The sequence below is a fragment of the Malaclemys terrapin genome, chromosome 1 (genome assembly GCF_027887155.1).
Source record: "Malaclemys terrapin pileata isolate rMalTer1 chromosome 1, rMalTer1.hap1, whole genome shotgun sequence".
Taxonomy (NCBI): domain Eukaryota; kingdom Metazoa; phylum Chordata; order Testudines; family Emydidae; genus Malaclemys; species Malaclemys terrapin.
Genome location: NC_071505.1, coordinates 309,043,288 through 309,064,203, shown reverse-complemented (window position 1 = coordinate 309,064,203; position 20,916 = coordinate 309,043,288). Strand labels below are relative to the sequence as shown.

General features: G+C 43.6%; 1 protein-coding gene across 6 annotated transcripts; it reads right to left on the bottom strand.

Annotated features, from left to right (window-relative positions):
- Positions 1-7,364: 7,364 nt before the first annotated feature.
- On the bottom strand, positions 7,365-20,275 carry RNF6 (ring finger protein 6). Of its 6 annotated transcripts, none has more exons than XM_054015405.1 (5): positions 20,171-20,275; positions 19,412-19,636; positions 13,783-13,995; positions 12,988-13,095; positions 7,365-9,902 (listed from the first exon to the last, which is right to left on the bottom strand). In XM_054015405.1, the coding sequence occupies exons 3-5, from the start codon at positions 13,973-13,975 to the stop codon at positions 8,137-8,139; spliced, it is 2,067 nt and encodes a 688-aa protein (XP_053871380.1). In that variant the 5' UTR covers positions 13,976-13,995; positions 19,412-19,636; positions 20,171-20,275; the 3' UTR covers positions 7,365-8,136. The 6 variants fall into 6 exon arrangements, with proteins under 6 accessions (XP_053871380.1, XP_053871381.1, XP_053871382.1 ...); XM_054015406.1 differs by having other exon boundaries at positions 20,178-20,275; XM_054015407.1 differs by lacking the exon at positions 20,171-20,275 and adding an exon at positions 19,962-19,985.
- Between the last annotated feature and the right edge of the window lie 641 nt (positions 20,276-20,916).

Genomic DNA, 20,916 nt, shown 5'->3' with positions numbered 1-20,916 from the left:
GAGTATCCCAATAAAGAGTCACTTAGCTGGTAGTAGCTTACTGATGATACTGTTGAGTTGCTGATGGAACAAGTCCTTCTCTCAGAGATGGAGGGAAGTGTTGGGACACATGTACTGAGGATGTTGGCAAAGCCACCTGTGGTTAATATTCTTAGTGATGTATGTTCTAATGTTGCAATGGGACATTTGACTATGGGTGCGAATGTTTTTGACAGCAAAACCCATCCTGTGTTTATGGTGGTAGTGTTGTTTTTTTCTATGCCAGAAAAAAGCATAATGCATCTTGTGTAGAGAGCTTGTACACACAGTATATAGTTTAATTTACAAGATTTCTTTGAAAGTTGTGCTAAGGTAAAGTGCATGAGATTTTAAAGACTTTCTGGAAGCAGAGAAGAGATTAGTGTAACTCTCCTCACTTTAAATATGTCTAAAACTATATATAAATGTTGTTATACCACCTTTCCCTAAGTTATCTTCTTGTTCAGACTCAGAAATAGATTTAGGCCATGTCTACACCTAAAACTTAGGTTGACCTAAGTCGATTAAGGATATGAATAATTCACACCTGAGAGACGTAGTTAAGCCAACCTAAGCCCCAACATGCACAGTGCTAGGTCGATGGAATAATTCTTCTATCAATCTAGCTACGGCCTCTCAGGGTATGTCTACACTACGGGATTAATCCGAATTTAGATAATTCGGATTTGAAAAACAGGTTGTATAAAGTCGAAATGGATGCGGCCACACTAAGCACATTACTTCGGTGGTGTGCGTCCAAGTACCGGGGCTAGCGTCGATTTCTGCACCGTTGCACTGTGGGTAGCAATTCCATAGCTATCCCATAGTTCCCACAGTCTCCTGCGCCCATTGGGATTGTGGGTTAAGATCCCAGTGCCTGATGGGACAAAAAACATCGTCGCAGGTGGTTCTGGGTACAGCCTCACCTCCTCCCTCCCTCCCTCCCTGCATGAAAGCAACGGACGGCAGACAACCATTTTCGCGCCTTTTTTCCTGGGTGGGTGAACACTGCAGACTCCATACCATGGCAAGCATGGAGCCCGCTGAGCTCAAGACAGCAGTCATGAATATTGTAAACACCTCGCGCGTTCTCGTGGAGTTTATGCTCAGCCAGGACCAGAGAAACGAGGCGAGGAGGCAGCGGCGGCGGCAGCGCAGCGACAAGCATGATGAGGACATGGACACAGACACGGATACAGAATTCAGTGAAACCACAGGCCCCGGTGCTTTGGAGATCATGTTGTTAATGGGGCAGATTCTATCCATGGAACGCCGATTCTGGGCAAGGGAAACAAGCACAGACTGGTGGGACCGCATAGTGTTGCAGGTCTGGGACGATTCCCAGTGGCTGCGGAACTTTCGCATGCGTAAGGGCACTTTCATGGAACTTTGTGACTTGCTGTCCCCTGCCCTGAAACGCCAGAATACCAAGATGAGAGCAGCCCTCACAGTTGAGAAGCGCGTGGCGATAGCCCTGTGGAAGCTTGCAACGCCAGACAGCTACCGGTCAGTCGGGAATCAATTTGGAGTGGGCAAATCTACTGTGGGGGCTGCTGTGATGCAAGTAGCCAAAGCAATCACTCAGGTGCTGCTACGAAAGTTTGTGACTCTGGGAAATGTGCAGGCTATAGTGGATGGTTTTGCTGCAATGGGATTCCCTAACTGTGGTGGGGCAATAGACGGAACCCATATCCCTATCTTGGCACCGGAGCACCAAGCCACCGAGTACATAAACCGCAAGGGGTACTTTTCAATGGTGCTGCAAGCACTTGTGGATCACAAGGGACGTTTCACCAACATCAACGCGGGCTGGGCGGGAAGGGTTCATGACGCTCGTGTCTTCAGGAACACTACTCTGTTTAAAGGGCTGCAGCAAGGGACTTACTTTCCGGACCAGAAAATAACCGTTGGGGATGTTGAAATGCCCATAGTTATTCTTGGGGACCCAGCCTACCCCTTAATGCCATGGCTTATGAAGCCATACACAGGCAGCCTGGACAGGAGTCAGGAGCTGTTTAACTACAGGCTAAGCAAGTGCAGAATGGTGGTAGAATGTGCATTTGGCCGTTTAAAAGGTCGCTGGAGATCATTATTGACTCGCTCTGACCTCAGCCAAAGAAATCTCCCCATTGTTATTTCTGCTTGCTGTGTGCTCCACAATCTCTGTGAAAGTAAGGGGGAGACCTTTATGGCAGGGTGGGAGGCTGAGGCAAATCGCCTGGCTGCTGATTACGCGCAGCCAGACACCAGGGCGATTAGAAGATCACACCATGAAGCGCTGTGCATCAGAGAAGCTTTGAAAACCAGTTTCATGGCTGGCCAGGCTACCGTGTGAAATATCTGTTTGTTTCTCCTTCATGAAAACCCTCCCCCTTTACTGACTGATTTTCTGTAAGGAACCCACCCTGCCCCTTCCCCCAGCTTTCTTTCAAACCAAATAAAGTCACTATCATTTAAAAATCATTTATTCTTTATTAATAGATTAGAAAAAGAGGGAGGGAACCCGGGTGGTATTTGGGAGGAGGATTGCTGGGAAGGAAAAAGCCACAAAGAAAAGGTTAAAAAAATGACAGCCTTTTGCTTGGGCTGTCTACTGGGGTGGAATGGGAAGGTATACGGAGCCTCCCCCCCCACGTTCTTACACGTCTGGGTGAGGAGGATACGGAACATGGGGAGGGGGGAGGGTGGAACAGGGGCTGAAGCGGCAGTCTGTTTTCCAGCAGCCGTTCCTGAACCTCCACCAGACGCCGGAGCAGCCCCAGCGTTGCATCCTTCATCCTCTGGTCTTCCTGCCGCCACCTCTCATCTCGAGCGTCTCTCCTCTCCTCACGTTGGTCCCTCCTCTCCTCACGTTGGTCCCTCCTCTCCTCACGTTCACTGACTTCTTTCCTATACTTTGAAACTGTTTCCTTCCACTCATTCACATGAGCTCTGTCACTGCGGCTGGATTCCATAATTTCAGAAAACATGTCCTCTCGCGTTCTCTTCTTACGACGCCTTATCTATGATAACCTTCGGGATGGAGGAGGGAGGCTTGAGGAATTTGCAGCTGCTGTAGGGAGGGGAAAAAAGAGAGAATTGTTTTAAAAGCTACATTTTGCAGAACAATGCTTATACTCTTTCACGGTGACCAACACTGTTCACATTACATAGCACATGTGATTTCTGTGCAAGGTCGCATTTTGCCTCTTAATGCTGAGTGCCTGTGGCTTTGCTGCTAGAGATCACAGGTCTGGGCAACAGAATTCGGCTTGCATGCGGCCATGGTAAGCTTCTGCGCCCTCCTTTCCCACATACCAAGCATAGCTTGTAGAGTGCTGCAGAATTGGGAAATGAAGTGGCAGCACTCCACACGAGCTGTGTCCAATCTCAGCCAGTTTGGGGGGGGGGGGGGCGGGACAGTGGGGGGGGCTTGTCTGGGCCCCTTCAGGCAAGTAGAGTGCTGCGGTTTTTCTGTTAACATTCAGCAGCACCAGAAAACAAACTAACCACCCCCCCCCTCGCCATGAATTCTCTGGGATGATCGCTGTACTCCTCCCCCCCACCGCGTGGCTGGTATCAGGGAAGATCCCTGCAGGCACCAAACTAACCCCCCCCCCCGCCGCCGCCCCCCTCCCGCCATGAATTCTCTGGGATGATCACGGTACCCCTCCCCCCACCGCGTGGCTGGTAACAGGGAAGATCCCTGCTAGCCAAACGCGAAAAACTCAGGGCCAATTTCCCATCTGCGCTTGGCTAACTGCAGGGAAGGATTTATTTTCCGCCACAGGCAAACATCCCAGTAGGAACGGCCACCTCTGTCCCCTTAATTAAGTTCTCGTATTTCAACCAGGTTACCAGGAGCGATATCACTCTCCTGAGGATTACACAACAAGATAAAGAACGGATGTTGCTTGAATGCCAGCAAACACCGGGACCATACGCTGCCAGACTTTGTCAGGCAATGATACCAGATTACTTGCTGCAAGCATGGCGTGGTCAAGTGTCCTACCATGGAGGAGGGAATAAAGATGCACTGCCCAGAAACCTTCTGGCAAGGCTTTCGGAGTATCTCCAGGAGAGCTTCATGGAGATGTCCCTGGAGGATTTCCGCTCCATCCCCATACACGTTAACAGACTTTTCCAGTAGCTACAGACTTTTCCAGTAGCTGAACTGACCGCGAATGCAAAGTCAGGCAAAGTAATCATTAAAAACCGTTTGCTTTTAAAACAAGTTTTATATTTTAAAAGGTAAACTCACCTGAGGTCCCTTCCATGGGGTCAGAGTCTTGGGTACTGGCTTGGGAGGCTTGGGAGGGTACTTCAGTCAGGGTGATAAAAAGATCCTGGCTGTTGGGGAGAATGGAGTGCTGTGTGCTCTCTGCAAGCTCATCCTCCTCCTCCTCTACCCCATCGGCAGAATCCTCAGGCGTCGCTGATGAGACTATCCCCGACCCAGAATCCACGAACACAGGTGGGGTAGTGGTGGCAGCCCCCCCTAGAATTGCATGCAGCTCGGCGTAGAAGCGGCATGTCCGCGGCTCTGACCCGGAGCGACCGTTTGCCTCCTTTGTTTTTTGATAGGCTTGTCTGAGCTCCTTGACTTTCACGCGGCACTGATCTGAGTCCCTATTGTGGCCTCTCTCCATCATGCCCTTGGAGATTTTTTCAAAAGTTTTTGCATTTCGTCTTTTAGAACGAAGTTCTGCAAGCACTGAATCCTCTCCCCATACAGCGATCAGATCCAGTACCTCCCTCACTGTCCATGCTGGTGCTCTTTTTCGATTATCAGCCTGCATGGTTACCTGTGCTGATGAGCTATCTGTGGTCACCTGTGCTCTCCACGCTGGGCAAACAGGAAATGGAATTCAAATCTTCGCGGGGCTTTTCCTGTCTACTTGGCCAGTGCATCCGAGTTTAGATTGCTGTCCAGAGCGGTCACAATGATGCACGGTGGGATAGCTCCCGGAGGCCAATACCATCGAATTGCGGCCACACTAACCCTAATTCGAATTGCTAAAATCGATTTTGGCACTACTCCGCTCGTCGGGGTGGAGTACAGAAATCGATTTAAAGGGCCCTTTACATCGAAATAAATAGCGTCGTTGTGTGGACGGTTGCAGGGTTAATTCGAATTAAAGCTGATAAATCCGAATTAAAGTCGTAGTGTAGACCAGGCCTCAGAGATGGATCTACTACAGGAATTTAAGAATCCCGTCCATCACTGTAGTAAGTGTCTACATTACAGCACTGCAACTGTGCTGTTATGGTATTTCTAGTGTAGACGTGCCCTAAAATTCCAGTGCTTCATACAGACTTGAAAGAATTTCGAAAATAAGCCAGACCTGCTCTTAAATGCACATTAAAGCTTCCATTAAAGTCAATGTACACATATGCCTATTCTGTTACAGTTGTGTATGTCTACAGAGACCTGGAACAAAGGGAGGTAGGCTTAACTTCAGTGTAACGGTCATACATTAGGAATGACATCTTTCTCCCAGCCTATAGAACAGTGGTTCTCAAACTTTTGTACTGGTGACCCCTTTCACATAGCAAGCCTTTGAGTGCTTATAAATTAAAAACACTTTTTTATATATATTTAACACCATTATAAATATCGGAAGCAAAGCGGGGTTTGGGGTGGAGGTTGACAACTCGCAACCCCCCACGTAGTAACATCGGGAACCCCTGAGGGGTCCCGACCCCGAGTTTGAGAACCCCTGCTATAGAATATGATGTAACAGTGATTCACATGAAGCCTTCATTTTGTTTGTTTGCTGCAATTTTATAACTATATAAATTACTGGTATAAATTTTAAGGTCCAATTATACAGGATTTTTGGGAGGAAGCTTAGATTTCTTTTTACTCTTAGTGTCTTGCCATTTGGTCATCAGTGAGAGTTAACTTTAAGAGGACTAATATTGTAAATCTTTGTGTTTTTCTACAAAAACACAATAAATCTGTATTTTCAAGTAGGATCTAGAAATCGTGCCTGTTATATAAAGTACGATGTTCAAGGAGTTTTTTCCATCTTCAAATTCAAATGTCTTAAAAAGAAACATGAGCTAGGTGTGACGCTGCACCCCATATTCTTCATAGTGACATTATGATATGATTATAGCATAATTATAAGGTATTTTATGCAAGATGGATCATGTGAGATGTCATTGGAAAAGTTATGATTTGCGGAATATGATTATCCTATTTGTATGCATGTATCATTTTTGTATCTAAAGTTAGGAATATTAACTACGTATCTGTATTTCAATCGTGCTTACTCTGGGGGATACCCACAACTAGCCTTTCTAGTACAACAATGAAGAAGCCAGACCATGCTGATGGCCCATCAACAAAGACAATGGACCTCAGAAGGACTTAACCTTCCTGTAAACATTCTAGACAGCCTGTAAGTAATGGCTGCTATAACTCAGCAAGGTATGCAAGGTCATGTGACAGACCACATGTCTCTGGACTCCACCTTGGGATATCAGTATTTTTGCACAAACCAAGTTTTGAAACAAAGGGTTCCCGCCACATGCTAAAGGTATATAAGGCAGGGAGTGACATCGTCTGGTGTTCTTCACTCCCCACACAAGAAGACTCCTGGAAATACCTGAGGAACAAAGACTGAACTGGGGGAAATGCCGGACCCAGGCTAAAGGGATGTCTAGCCTGTGTATGAAGATCTGAGAAACCCAAGTTGTAAAGCTAATATAGCTTGCGCCTTAAGAATCTACAAGTCTGCCTATACCATCAGTTAGGGTGAGAATCTGCTATTCATATTCAATCTATCTAGTATTAAGCTTAGGTTGCGTTTTTGTTTATTTGCTAAGTAATCTGCTTTGATCTGTTTGCTATCACTCATAATCACTTAAAAGCTATTTTTTGTAATTAATAAAGTTTATGTTTTAATCTAAATCAGAGATTTTGGAGTAAAGTGCCTGGGAATCTTAGCTCAGAGATGCTGTTGCATATTCCTCTCCACATTGAGGGGGGGAGGGGGCAAATTCTATGAGCTTACGCTATACAGTTCCCTGTGCAGCGCAAGACAGTATAATATTGGGTTTATGCTCCAGAGGGAGCACTTGCCTGGAGAGCTGAGAGTTACCTTGGCTTTAGCCTTTCTACTGCTGATTTGTGCAATGGCTAGTCAGAGAGCCTGCATGTAACTGGAGTTGGGTGTGTCCCTACATGTGTGTATGCTGGTGGAAGTGTAAAACCAGGAGCGTGTCTGCAGCTTATCACAGCAGCACAGTGTGAGAGGGAGCCCAGGCTGGTGGGTCAGAGGGCTAAGTGGTACCCCACTTCCAGGTGGCACCCCAGGAGAAACCCGTCACACTAGGATTAAATAATTTTGAGTTGCATAAAACCTCTTAAAATGTTTATTTTTTCAACAAGTGTTTATGTTCAAATGAGGCAGGCATTCTTAGAATTGTCATTTTGACTGATCTGACTGCCGTCTATTGAAAGACAGCGACTGTCAGAGACACTGCATAGAATTATGTACATTTCAAAATGTTACTAATCCAATCCACTTTCAAATAAGAACTTGTGAACATTAAGCATTGTGTAAAACCACATGCAAAAACTGCTATAAAGAAGCTTAAATAGAACCAAACTTGCAGGTTTTCAGAAAGGATATTTCAATATTAAAAAAATATACTGTGTATTAAATTGAGCATTTCAAGTAACTTAAATATCTTTAGCAAACAAAGAAATTGTTCTTAGAACAAAAAGCTAATGAATGGCTATTTAGACACCAATTTCTCAACACAGTAGTTAGCCTGTGTGAAACCATGTGTAATCTAAATAAAGTGAGTACACCATTAAAAACAAACATACATTTAGCAGGACTGATTAACTATTACATTTCTATATTTACAAAAGTGCTTAGCATAAAAATATTACCTAAAAAAATATAAATTTTATTAGTATCATTTGGCTTTAACACATACTACTAGATCTGCACTTTGGAAGGAGAAACGTAGTATTTACACTAAGTTTAGGCAACTTTCCTATATCTTTAAACAAGTCTAACAAATCTCCACGCAAATGTACCCTTATCCAAATTATAATTTATCCTATTTGGCTCACCATAAATATAGCAATTCATTAAATACTAAACAATATAAATAACTTTATCCATTGTCTGCTGCGTTAGTCCCTAATACAGGCTGCCGACAAATGGGGCAAGTAGAATTTTCAGAAAGCCAGCGATCAATACAATGAATATGAAACTCATGCATGCATGGTAACTGCCTTAGCTTGTTCCCTGTTACATATTCATTGATACAAACACTACATGTTTTACTTATTTCACTCTCTGTGTGGCTGTCCCCATAGTTCCGGGTAGACAGATTGTCAATCTGCTCTTTGGTTAAACCTCTCAAGTGCTCGTCGTCGTCATCTTCATTTAGCAAGAAGAAATGTGCAAGACGAAGAATAGGCAGTGTTCCATTTTCAACCAAGTTGTTTGCCTCTTGAGACTGTCTGCTCTCCCGATTGTCATTATTGAGACTATAATGTTGAGTCCCATCATTCTCTCCATTTGATTCACTACTGCCTTCTTCAACATATCTATGCCTAATTGAAGTCTCACTTAATTCACTATTATCATTTCCTGTGTGAGAGTTATTCAGCTCTGATTGCATATCTGATAAGTGCTGACTGCCCCTCTGAATTTCTGAATTCGATTCAGTCTCCATTAAGGAGCTTAGTTCTCCAAAACCAGTCATAATTTGCCTTAGAATTGACCGAAGAGCCACTGATGAAGGTTCACCAACCCCAGTTTCTGAAATCCTACGAAGAGGTATCCGTATAGTGCTAACGTAGGTTCGTATACCTGCACGTTCTGATCGGGAAATTGTACGGCGAAATCCACCACTATCACTTTCGAAAGTAACTGTGTTTTCTGCCATTCCCACTCTAGAGCGCGTTCTACTAGCAATACTATCCCGATCTCTATTTTCCCCAGGACGAATTCTTCTCACCTGAAGATCTAGTGTAATAGTTGGATGTCTTCTAACGGCAGCTGTTGATCTACTAGATTCATCCTCTTCCAATGTTATGCCCAATGTTGGGGCTGAATTAAAAAATTGTGGCGTCTGTGTACTACCTACTGTTTGTTCATCTGGCTCAGAGGGTGGCTGAGCTGTATATCTCCTAGTAGACCTTCTAGAGATTTGCTGTAAATTCCTACTTTGCCTCAGACCAAGCTCCTCAGAATCAGTAGAGCCATCTTGTCTTTGCAATGGAGAACGGCTTCGACTACTCAAAGTAGATCTTAACCTTAGAATTCCTAGTCTTTGTCTTGTATTCATCTGAACATTAGCTCTAGCTCTACCTCTCTGGAGACCAGTGGATGTAACTGTTTCTTGCATTTCCCTTCGCCTAACAACATTGTGTTCACCAGTGTCTGAAGAAATATTACGTGCAGTGCTTCTTGTTCTGTAAAGGCCTGATGACTCCCTAGTTCTGCTTCTGAGCCTTCCCAAGACAGGAGAAGAGGTTTCTTCAGCGCTTTGTACCACTGAATTTCTCACAGTTCTGGTCCTTGCAGTGTTAGAAGTTTCACCATTAGAATCTCTTGAGGTCCTGCTCCTAGTTCGTGTAGCTACTGGACTGACTGCTCTTTGATGTCGATTGTCCATATGCATTGTGCTAGTACCCAAGTGTGAAATGTCCATATATTCATCACCAGAAGCTTCAAAACTAGTATGTTCATGATTTATGTTGATTTCAAGACTAAACCGGAATTCCCCACTATTTGGATTTGTCCGACTCACAGCTCTCCAAGTTTGGTTCCCACTCTGTCCACTGCGAGTAGCATTTCCTGTGCGACGAAAGGTGTTCAGCCACTCTAGCAGAGAGTCACCATTTGAATTTTCCCCAAGAACCTCTGAATCTGTAAGCAGATAAAGAACTCTATTATTTTTCTAATGTTTAAAAGCTTACACATTTTGCATACCATGATGCACTCTAAACCATGTATTACCTATAAGCCTTTTTTAAAGCTCTCTTCCTGTTTCAGTAGTATGTGAGATATATGGCTATATTGATGCTGTTTTGCTGAAGATAAACCTTTGCCTTTAGTGTAATAGATTCCAAAGGTCAGAAGGGACCATTATCATCATCTAGTGTGACCACCTGTTTAACACAAGCCATAGAATTCCCCCAAAATAATTTTTAGAGTATATATTTTAGAAAAAATCCAGTTTTGATTTTAAAATTGCCAGTGATTGAGAATCCACCACAATCCTTTGTAAATTGTACCAATGACTAACTACCCTCACTGTTAAAAAATTATGCCTTATTTACAGTCTGAATTTATCCAGCTTCAACTTCCAGCCACTAGGTCACCTTATATCTTTCTCTACCAGACTGAAAAGCCCATTATCAAATATTTGTTCCCCGTGTAGGTACTTATAGACTGTAAATCAAGTTGTCCCTTAGCTTTCTCACTGGTAAGATAAATAGACTGAGCAATTTGAAGGGCATGTTTTCTAATCCTTTAATCATTCTCATGACTCTTCTCTGAACCTTCCCCAATTGATCAACTTCCAAGCTGAAAAAAGGTAATTAAAGGAGACTAGGATTTTACTGATTTACAAAAGGTGTAGTCATTATTAGATGTCACAAAATAGATTCTAATTCCATTCATATGATGCTGAAAATGCAATGTAATCATGGTTTTCAACAGCCTCTGAAGATTTAAATGAGATCCATATAGATGCTCCACATTGGATTTATTTGTAACATTTTTTAAGTCCAAGTTGTAATTATGGGTAAGGAGAAAAAGGCACTGTGTTTTCTGCTTTACAGGTGTTTCCATTTGCTAGATTTTAGTATATATGCAGTACTATAAAGAAGAGTTCCCGACGCACCCATACCCATTGATTAAACAAGTGGTCCCCAAACTGTGGGGCACGCCCTCCTAGGGGGCATGGAGGAATGTCTGGGGGGTACGGCGGGGCCCGGGCCTGATCCCAAGGGGGGTGGGGGTGGGGAGGGACCACCACCCAGCCCTACTCTGCACCAGCTCCGCCCTGGCCCTGCCCCCACTCCTGGATGCTGGTCCTCTGCCTCCACTCCTGGCTGCAGCCCCTGGCCCAGCTGTGACTCCACACATGGCACGGGGGGCACAGGCACATTCCATTACTTCTGGTGGGTGGGTGGATGCAAGAGGAAAAGTTTCCTCTGGTACCACTGGATTAAATTGTTTAAAAAAATGGGGGAAGAAGTCACATGGAATCATCAAGCCCACACATGTGCACTGGGGATTATATACAGATAATCAAATGTGATTAACTGATTTTTAGTTTTATAAGATCAAGGCTATAAATATAAACAAAACAATTCATTGCAAATAGTTTAATTAGATTATAAGATATCACTTAGTTGTTGATTAAGTCATCACATCCAGTCATAATACAGGATGAAAATTTATGGAGTATAAACCCTCATGCGTCAAGGCACAGGCCAGCCACTAACTGCCTGGGGTTAGGAAAAAAAGTTTCCATTTGGACAGGTTACTTAATAACTTGGTATTATCAATTTTCTTGCACCTTTCTCTGAGGTATTGAACACTGGCCACTGTCAGAAACAAAAACTTTGGATTACAAGGACTAATGGCTCTCAAGTATATGAAAAGCATACATGAAAGATATATGCACCACAACATCTATGATTTTGCTTTCCCAATCAGTTACACACAATGACTTAATCAAGGTATTTCTCCTACAAGCTGGGATGGAATAATGACACTTATTTTTAGTTTAATTTGGAAAGCATTCATATGCTATGGGGATGGAATCAATACAAGCATTTGTTTTCTGATTATGTGAATTTATTCTACTTGATAGCTGCTAGGTAGCTGGTATGCTGAAATGACTGCCTATTATGTATTATATACTATTCTCTCTTTATGCTTCCTCACTTGTCTGTATCTACCTGTTGTCTTGTCTTACCTTTAGATTGTTTATTGTTTTATTGTGCATTTGTACAGTGCCTAGCACAATGGGATTCTAAGTCCATGAGTGGGGCTCCTGGCTGCTACAACACTAGAAATATTACTACAACTTATAGTCTTCATAAAAAAAAAACTGGCTAATCATTTGGCGTTCTCTCAATGGTTAATGAGAACACAGACAAGATATTTCAATTTTAAAGTGCCACATTTTTACTGACTACTAAGAATTATCCCTTGGACTCTGGAAAATTAAGTCTGTTTCCCTGCCCAACTCTTTTCTTCCACCCATTTATATGTACAGGTTTCCTTCCTGCCCACAGAGAGGAATATTAAGTTTTGGCAGAACTGTTTACAGAAAAAAAAAAAAAACCCGACTCCCACGCCGAAAAATAAAAACCCCTCGTCCCTATTCACATAGAGCAAGATTTTGGCCCACTCAGATTCATGAAGGGAAGAAGTTAATCAAATGTTGGGACATTAATTTGGGAATATCCACTTAACTACTGATAGTCTTTTTTTAACCTAAACATCTATCTAGAGAGATAATATTAATTTCAACATAGAATTTACCTTGTTTTAAAGAAGGGAAAGTTTTTTTTTTTTTTTTTTTTTTAAAAAGATTAACTTTAGTTTTTCAGATGGATATCACTTCTCTCCTTACGTTAGCTGTTTTGACAACTTCTATAATAAATAAGAAAATAGCTTAATCTATCCTTATTTTTAAAAGGCAGAAACAAATAAGTAAATTATTTCTGTGCAAATATTGCGTTTTGGAGGGGAAGGGTCAGGGTAAGTAATTTGTTGCAAATCTAAATCAGTTATTGTGAAGTACTATACGTTAATTTACTTTCACATCATTAGGATACATTCTATTCATTTTGCTACTTGGACAAAAGAGCTACATAGAACAAAGAAACAACAGACTTAGCATGGATGTCACTTGAACAGGCCAGTATTTTAATATACCAAATAAATAAATAAATAAATTCTTTATGCATAGAAGTAAATGAAGAAAGCTTACCTCCAGCAGTTTCTCCTTCACCTTCCCTATTTTCTACATCAGTTTGGGATGCTAGATGCTCCTTTGCCCCCTCTAAACGTTGCTGTAGCTCTTCTGCTGTTATTTCTCCTGAAATAGTTCACATATTTAGGTAATATATGCCCTCAGCCTTTCAGTAAGATATTTTGATTGTCTCAAAAACGTTTGCATATTACTTGTTTATACAAGCATAACAATGAAACTGTTTCCTATATTTTTTTTTTTGTTACTGACAATTTTCAGAAATAAAGTAAAAACAGTAAGACATAGGAGAGACACCAACATGATTATAAAATTACAATCAATACAAATACAGACAATAGAATAAAAAAGTAGGCACCAGAAACAAAGAGGCTACATGAATCTAAGCAGAAGACTGCATGTCATTATAACCTGCCAACCTATTAGCATCAGTATGTTCTAAGAATTCAGATGCTGAAGAAATTCTCTTCTATACGAGGTGTACTTTAAGTATGATATTTGTAAATGAATATTTTAATTATTGTATGTGTGCCCAGAGATTGTAACTTAGATGTGTATTATAAATCTAAACATTATGCTGTGAGGATGAATTTTTGTTTCACAAGCTTTAATACCCATTTAAAATTGTTCATTTTTAAAGAGCGATGCCATCAACTTTAAAAGAAAAAAAATCTCACTTTTCAGTCATTCCCCAGACACACAGACCAAATTGTACTTTCAGTTACGGCTGGCATAACACCACTCCAGATTTATACTGGTGTACTGTCTCATCTGCTGTAACCATCCATATCTTACCAGGAGTGCCAAGAAGATTGTGGTCTCTCATTAACCTGTAGTCTTCATCACTGAGTTCATTAATGAATTGGTAATAGGCCTCCTCTCTGCTAAGGCGCTCCTGCTGCCACTGTCTCTCATCTTCACCATGTCTGTGTTCTAGGGGAGAGGCTTGTTCATCACCTCCCCCCAAACGAGACCTAGATCGATCCATGCTGAGATAAACAGGCTGTTCTGAACAAAACCAAAGATCAGTACAGTGAAGTATAACTCCGAGTTATCAGTTGCTCAGTTTCTCATTTAACCTAGTTTACCTATTAATATGAATTTGACATGAACTAGGTTGTATGTCCCTATTTGTCAGGTCAATTCACCAACAAAGAGTTTACTGGGCAAATATCTTGCTTCTTGGCTGTTTAAAACAATAATGAAAGTCACCCTCTCGGTGAAAAGACAAATAAGTTGACATACCAACTTCTTAAAGATAAATCAAACAATTACTGTTTTATTCTTAGCCTTATAAGAATACCTTAAAAATATAAAGAAATAAACACAAAAGTTTGTTTCCTTCCTCTCACTGCAATAGAGCCACTCTGAGGTGAATCACAGCAGTGGTTTAGGAGTAAGGTGAAATAGCATGGGAAATGTTGGTAAATCAAATGTAATTAGCCAGCATAGAATTCTGATGAGATAACAGAGTTATTACTATAGAGAAGAGCACTAGACACTGGATATTTAATGACAAATAGTTAGGACTGCAGTTTTACCTCACATGTAAGGGATACCACTTCCAGCAATATAAGCCCTATAGCACCATGCTGGGGAATTGCTTCACTTCTGATAGTGTTTTTAGGTTTTTCTTGCAAGTCTGTAATCCAAACTGCAGACTGACAAAAGGATGCATAACTATGTCAAGCTCAGAATCAGAGAGGAAAGACTGGACTCTCACACCCACTCTTTGTTCCTTCTGCTGCCAAGAAAGACAGGAAATCGAGGATACATTGATTGCAAACCTTATTAACAAAACATGAGCAAGCCCCCTTGTACTGACAGATCAGCATTTTAATAGTCTGCTTTTACTGGTTACAGGTTAATTAATATCCCCTTCTCACACTCTCTGGTTGATAGTCCCTTATTGTCCCATCCTTGGTCTCCTCACTTTACACTCTTTTCTTGGGTAATTTTATTTGCCCCCAGGGCTTCAGCTAACTATCTTTCCAATCACTTCCAAATCTACCTTCTCACTGACCTGTCTCTCTTTATTCAATCCTGCATCTCAACTTGTCTCTCTAACATCCCCTCCTGGATGTCTCATCAACTTAAACTAAAAATGGTCAAAATGGAATTTCTTTCTCCCCCAATCAAACATTGCCCATTGAGCCCCTATTAGCTGTCTCTTTTGACTGAAATACCATCCCTTCTATCACTCACACCCAAAAGCTTGGAGTCATCGCCGACTTCTCTTTCTTTCATCCAGGCTGTGGCCAAATTTTGTTGCTTCTTTCTCCACAATATTTTTATGATTAAACACCTTATTTATATCCACAACCAAAATTTTAGTCCAGGCCCTTATCTTCCCCACCTTGTTTATTGCATCCTCTTGAACAATACACATTGCCCCTTTCAATCCGTTCAAAACATAGCTGCTAAGTCAATCTTCCTGACCATATCACCACTTCTAAGAGCCTGATCTAACTTCCTCTAAGAAAGGTCTCCCCCACTGACTCTAACAGGAGCTGGCTTGGGCTGTAAATTCCTCCACTGGCTCCCTTTTGTCCACAACATTAAGTTCAAACTTCTTGTTATCAAGGTCCTTCAGAGCATTGCCCCCCTCTCTACTTATCTTATTTCTTGTCACATTCACCCAAGTTTCCACACTTGCACTGATGCTAGCTTTCACTAGCCCATCATGTCTGCTTCTGCCACAATTGTCTTTGCACCTTCTTCCACGCTAATTATTGTCTGGCAAGTAGTGCTATACAAAGGCTTAATCAGACCCAAAAGGTTTGTAATCGAAAACAACAAACAAACAACATATATAGCAGAGTCACTGAGTCCAGTTCCCTACTATCACAGGCAATCCAGTCAGACAATTCCATACTTTAAATTTATCAAGCTCCACCTTAAAACTAGGTAGCTTGTTTGCCCCCACTACACCTACCGGAAAGCTGTTCCAGAACCTCACTCCTCTGATCGTTAGAAACCTCCTTGTAATATCCAGCTTAAATTTATTCATGGCTAGTTTATACCCTTCTGTTCTTGTGCCTACATTGTCCTTTGCCTTAAATAGCTCTTCTCCCTCCATGGTGATTGCCACCTTGATGTATTTACAGTTAACAATCATATTCCCTCTCAGTCTAAATTTTGCTACACTAAACAACCCAAGCTCTTTTGGTCTCCTCTAGTAAAATAGGCTCTCCATTTCCTGGATTATCTTAGTAGTCTTCCTCTGCACCTTTTCCAGTTTGAAATCATTTTTCTTCAACATGGGTGACCAGAACTGTACACAGTATTCCAGCTGAGATCTTGCCAATGCCTTGCACAATAGCATTAGTACTTTACCTATCTCTATTGGAAATAGCTCACAAGTTATTGTAGGATCGTATTTGACTTTTTCACAGCCACATTATACTGGTAGTTCATACTCATCTTGTGATCAACTAATGCATATGGGTCTTTCTCCTCTGTTGTTTCCAACTGCTGAGCCCCAAGTTTAAAGCAGAAATTCTTGTTATTCCCTAAGTACATGAGCTTGCACTTTGTATTATTAAATTTCATCCAATTTCTATTAGTTCAATCCTCTAGATCACCCAATTCCTCATATATAATAGTCCAGTCCTCCTCTGTACAGAAGATGCCTCCCAACTTTTTGTCAACAGCAAATTTCATTAGCATACTTCTACTTTTTCTGCCACCGTCACTAATGAATATTAAAGATTGGTCCCCAAATAGATCCTCAAGGAACTTCACTAGTAATCTCCCTCCAGATGGATAGCTCTCCTTTCAGCATAACCCTGTCTCCCTGTGATGGGGTGTACCAGGACCTCTGAGGCCCCCTGTTGGAGGCCTGGCAGTCCTACCACACTCCACCCCAGAAAGGGAGCAGTGAAGGTGGGTCCTCCACGCTTGCGTAGAGAGGCTGTGGTAAAGTGGCCAATCAGCACACAGCAGACCCAATTAAAAGGAGCTGCAGGGCCTACACAGTTGCTTGTTGTGACCAGGGAAGTGAGGAAGGTGCTCTTTGCTGGATGTGAGATCTTCAGCCCTGAGGTCAGGGTGGAGTGAAGTGTGTGGAAAGTGGCCCAGCATCTACTACAGAAAGCAGTAAGTGGTTGCTTTTTATAGGCTCCCTGGGTCTGGATCTGGAGTAGTGGGTGGGCCCAGGTCTGGCCACTGGCAGAGTGGCCAAAGCCTTGAGAAGGGGGACAAGTGTTGCTTAGAGGCCCCAGTGAAGGCCAGGACTCCATCTCCAGAGAGAAGGCCATGGGAGCACTACTCTAACAGGCAGGGATAGATTTTAGGCTAGCCCAGAAGTGGCTGAAAACTGAGCCCAGAGACATGGCTCAATACATTCCGAAGGCATGGTGACTGGCCCTGTTGGATTTTTTGTTTACGTGTTCAGATGTGTAGACTATGTATAGCTTAGCTGGAGTGATGAGCCCCTGAAGACCTGCCTGTCAAGGTTAACTGTAAACAGGGACACTATAAGCAGAAAGCACAGATCTGCACCCACCTGATGGAGATGTGCATTAGAGGTGGGTGGTCCCATCACTCTCTAATAGTCAGTTCTTTACCCAGTTACAGATCTTGTACTAATCCCCATTGTCTGCATTTTAACTAATTTCATGTGTGGGACTATATCAAATGCTTTACTGAAGCCCAGGCAGATTAGGTCTTCTGCATTTCCCTTGTCTAAACATATCAGTTATCTAATCAAAGATATCAGGTTAGTCTGGCAATATCTACCTTGGCAAACCCATGTTACATTTTATTCCTTTTTCTATTTACCTCCATGTAAGTCTCTTCTTCTCCGCCCTCCCCCCCCCCCATGCAAATTCCACATGGAATTTCTTAAAGCAAAAACTAAGCTTCTTCCACATTTAAGTCCCTGAGCTCTTCAGTCCAGATGACTATTAATTAGTTCCCTTATTTTCCCCAAATCTGCCCTTTTGAAATCCAAAAATCTTATAGTTACAACCTGGTTTTGACTATTCTCCCAATAATTTACACTGAGTCAACTATGGGTCACCTGATGCAAGGTTTTTTTTTATGACCAGCTCTTCTATAATGTCTTCTCTACTCACTAAATCAAGTCCAAAACAGCATCACCTCTTGTTGTGTAAGTGACTATTTGCTGAAGAAATCTGGTCTGTTATACCCACAAATAACTAGGCCTGACTATTAACCGCATTCGTTCTCCAATCTATTAACTGGGAAGTTAAAATCTCTCTCAAAGACAATTTCTGGTAGTATTTTTCTCTCTCTAATATTAGAGATCTCTATGCACCTACAAATCTGAACCTGTCTACAGCAAAAGGGGAGATAAAAACAAATTGTGAATTTATATGAAAAACTAGATATTTAAAATGAGAATAACTATTCCTGCCTCCCCCTCAACTTTGTCAGCTAATTGAAGTCTCATAATGCCCAGGAAGATGCATATATAAATCCTTATTCATTAAGGATGAAAACTGTCATGTCAGCTAATCTTTCTTCATTCAATTTAAGCTCTCAAAGAGAACTCTCCTTTTCCCCACTCCCTTTATCATGCACAACAACAACATATGAGCCCTTTTCCTTCTTTAAAGCATGTATGTGGTAGAAGAAAACAATTAAATGGCCCTTTTGAGTCTTCTGGTAGGATGGTTAAAAACCGGCTCTAAATGACTCCCTTAAGAGCATGCAATGTTGTGTTGATCCCAGGGTATTAGAGACAAGGTGGATGAGGTAATATCTTTTATTGAACCAACTTCTATTTGAAAGAGGAGCTTACAGAGACCTGAAGAACTGTTTAAACTCAAAAGATTGTCTCTCTCATGAATAGAAGTTGGTTCAATAACATTCTCACCCACTTGTCTCTCACATGGGAACAATAAGAAGTGTTTATATGTGTTAAATATTTAGTAACCCAGTCTGTTTAAAATAACAGTAAATGGCACCCATGCAATCTCCTATTTAACATTATTGACCACCATCAAAACTAAGGGCTGGTCCACACTTGAAAATAAGATGGACCCAGCTATGTCGCACACAGGGTGTGAATTCGCACCCCTGAGCGATGTAGTTAAACTAATCCAACCTAAGCACTTGTGTGGGTTAGAAGAATTCTTCTGTTGGCCTACCTACAGCCTCTCAGAGGTGAATTACCAATGCTGATGGGAGAACCCTTCCCATTGATGTATTGTAGATAGTCTCCATACTAAAGCGCTACAGTTGTACAGCATCAGCCCTAAATGTAGACAAGCCCCTAAATTAAGGGGGTTTATTAACTATTAAATAGAACAATGGCAAGAATAATCCAGGCATAACTCAGAATTCTTCATTTGCAATTTTCCCCAGAGTTTGAGAAATTACACATGATTTTATTCTATACATTTCTAAATCCAGAACCAATACAATAACCCTCTCATATCAAAGAATGTGCACTCACTTTAATCAAAGCGCTATATAGATTATTTTTCCTCTTGGCCTCTTTCCATTAATTTGTATCTAGGATTCAAATAAGTGATCATTTTCTGAAAGGCCCTCCCGTGGCTGCCAGGAGGGTGAGGGCTGAGTTTAGCAGAGGAGGCCTCCCTTGCAGACAGGCACACACGACATTGCTGTCAAATCTGACCCTCCAGGCGAGACGAGGTCCCCGGGCTTTGAAGAAAACCTGAAACCAACGGAAATATCCAAGTAACTAAAGACGCAGCGCCAAGAGCTAGGCCCGCTGGCCTGGCCCCACACCAGCCCCAGGGAAGCCCACGCAGACACTACGACCAGGGACTACTGACCCTTCCCCCCCAGCCTCGGGGCCCGACCAGGCGGGGAGGCTCAAGGCTGCTGCCCTTCCCCCGCACTCCCGGGGGCCGGGGATCGTTCCACTCAGCCCGGGCTGCGGCTCTGACGCCCGTGGGGCGGGCTCCCCGCGCCCCCTGGCCGGCGCCTGTTAGCAGACCCAGCGCTGCGGGTGACTGACACCGCTCCTCTCCAATCACCTGTCACAGCCGCGGCCAGACACCAATTACGGCAGGGCGAGGTGGGCCCTGTCTCTACTTCCCAGCCCCAGTTGGGACCCTGCTCACCGCGGGCGCCGCCCCCTCCCCGCTGCGCGGAGCCGCCCTCTGAGCCGAGGGGAAGAGCCCGGCGGGAGGGCCGGGGGCCCAGCATGGGGGGAGGGGGGGCGGCACGCACCGGCCCTACTCACCCCTCACCTCCGAGCAGCCAGCGCCGGAAAGAAGCGGATTCCCCAGCCCCGCGCGCTGGAGGCGGAGCGGTGATTCCCGTCCGGGTGGCCGCACTGAGCAGCGAACAAATGTTCCGCAGTCAGACGGAGCCGCCGTGGGCATGCGCACAGGTGGATCTCTTCTCCCGCTGCGCATAGCCTGCGGCTGGCCCGTCTAGCACGTGAGGGAGTCTGAGGGGCGGGGGCTGCAGCCGGGAGGGAGGCGAGGGTAGCATGGGAGCAGGGCGGAGGGACGCGCCTGAGCGCCAGTAGCTTCCTTCCTTTGGTCATTGCAGTATTAGCAAGCTCAATAGGTAGAGTTGCCAACTGTCTAATCACACAAATCCAAACACCCTTGCCCTGCATCCTGCCCCTTTCCTGAGTCCCCGCCCCTTCTCTGATGCCTCGCCCTGCTCATGCCAGCCCCCCATTCCCTTTGTCGCTCACTCTTCCCCACCCTCACTCTCCCTGGGCGGGGGTTGGGGGCTCTGTGCTGGGGCTGAGGGGGTTGGAGTGTGGGAGAGGGCTCCAGGCAGGGCATGGGGTGTGGGCTCGAAGGGAGTTGGGTGTGGGAATGGGCTTAGGGCTGGGGCAGGGGGTTGGGGTCCAGGAGGGTGTAAAGGGTGCTGGCTCTGAGATGGGGGCTCAGGGCTGGGGCAGATGGTTGGTGAGGGGTGTGGGCTTTGGCTGGGCGGTGCTCACCTCGGGCAGCTCCTGGGCTGCAGCGC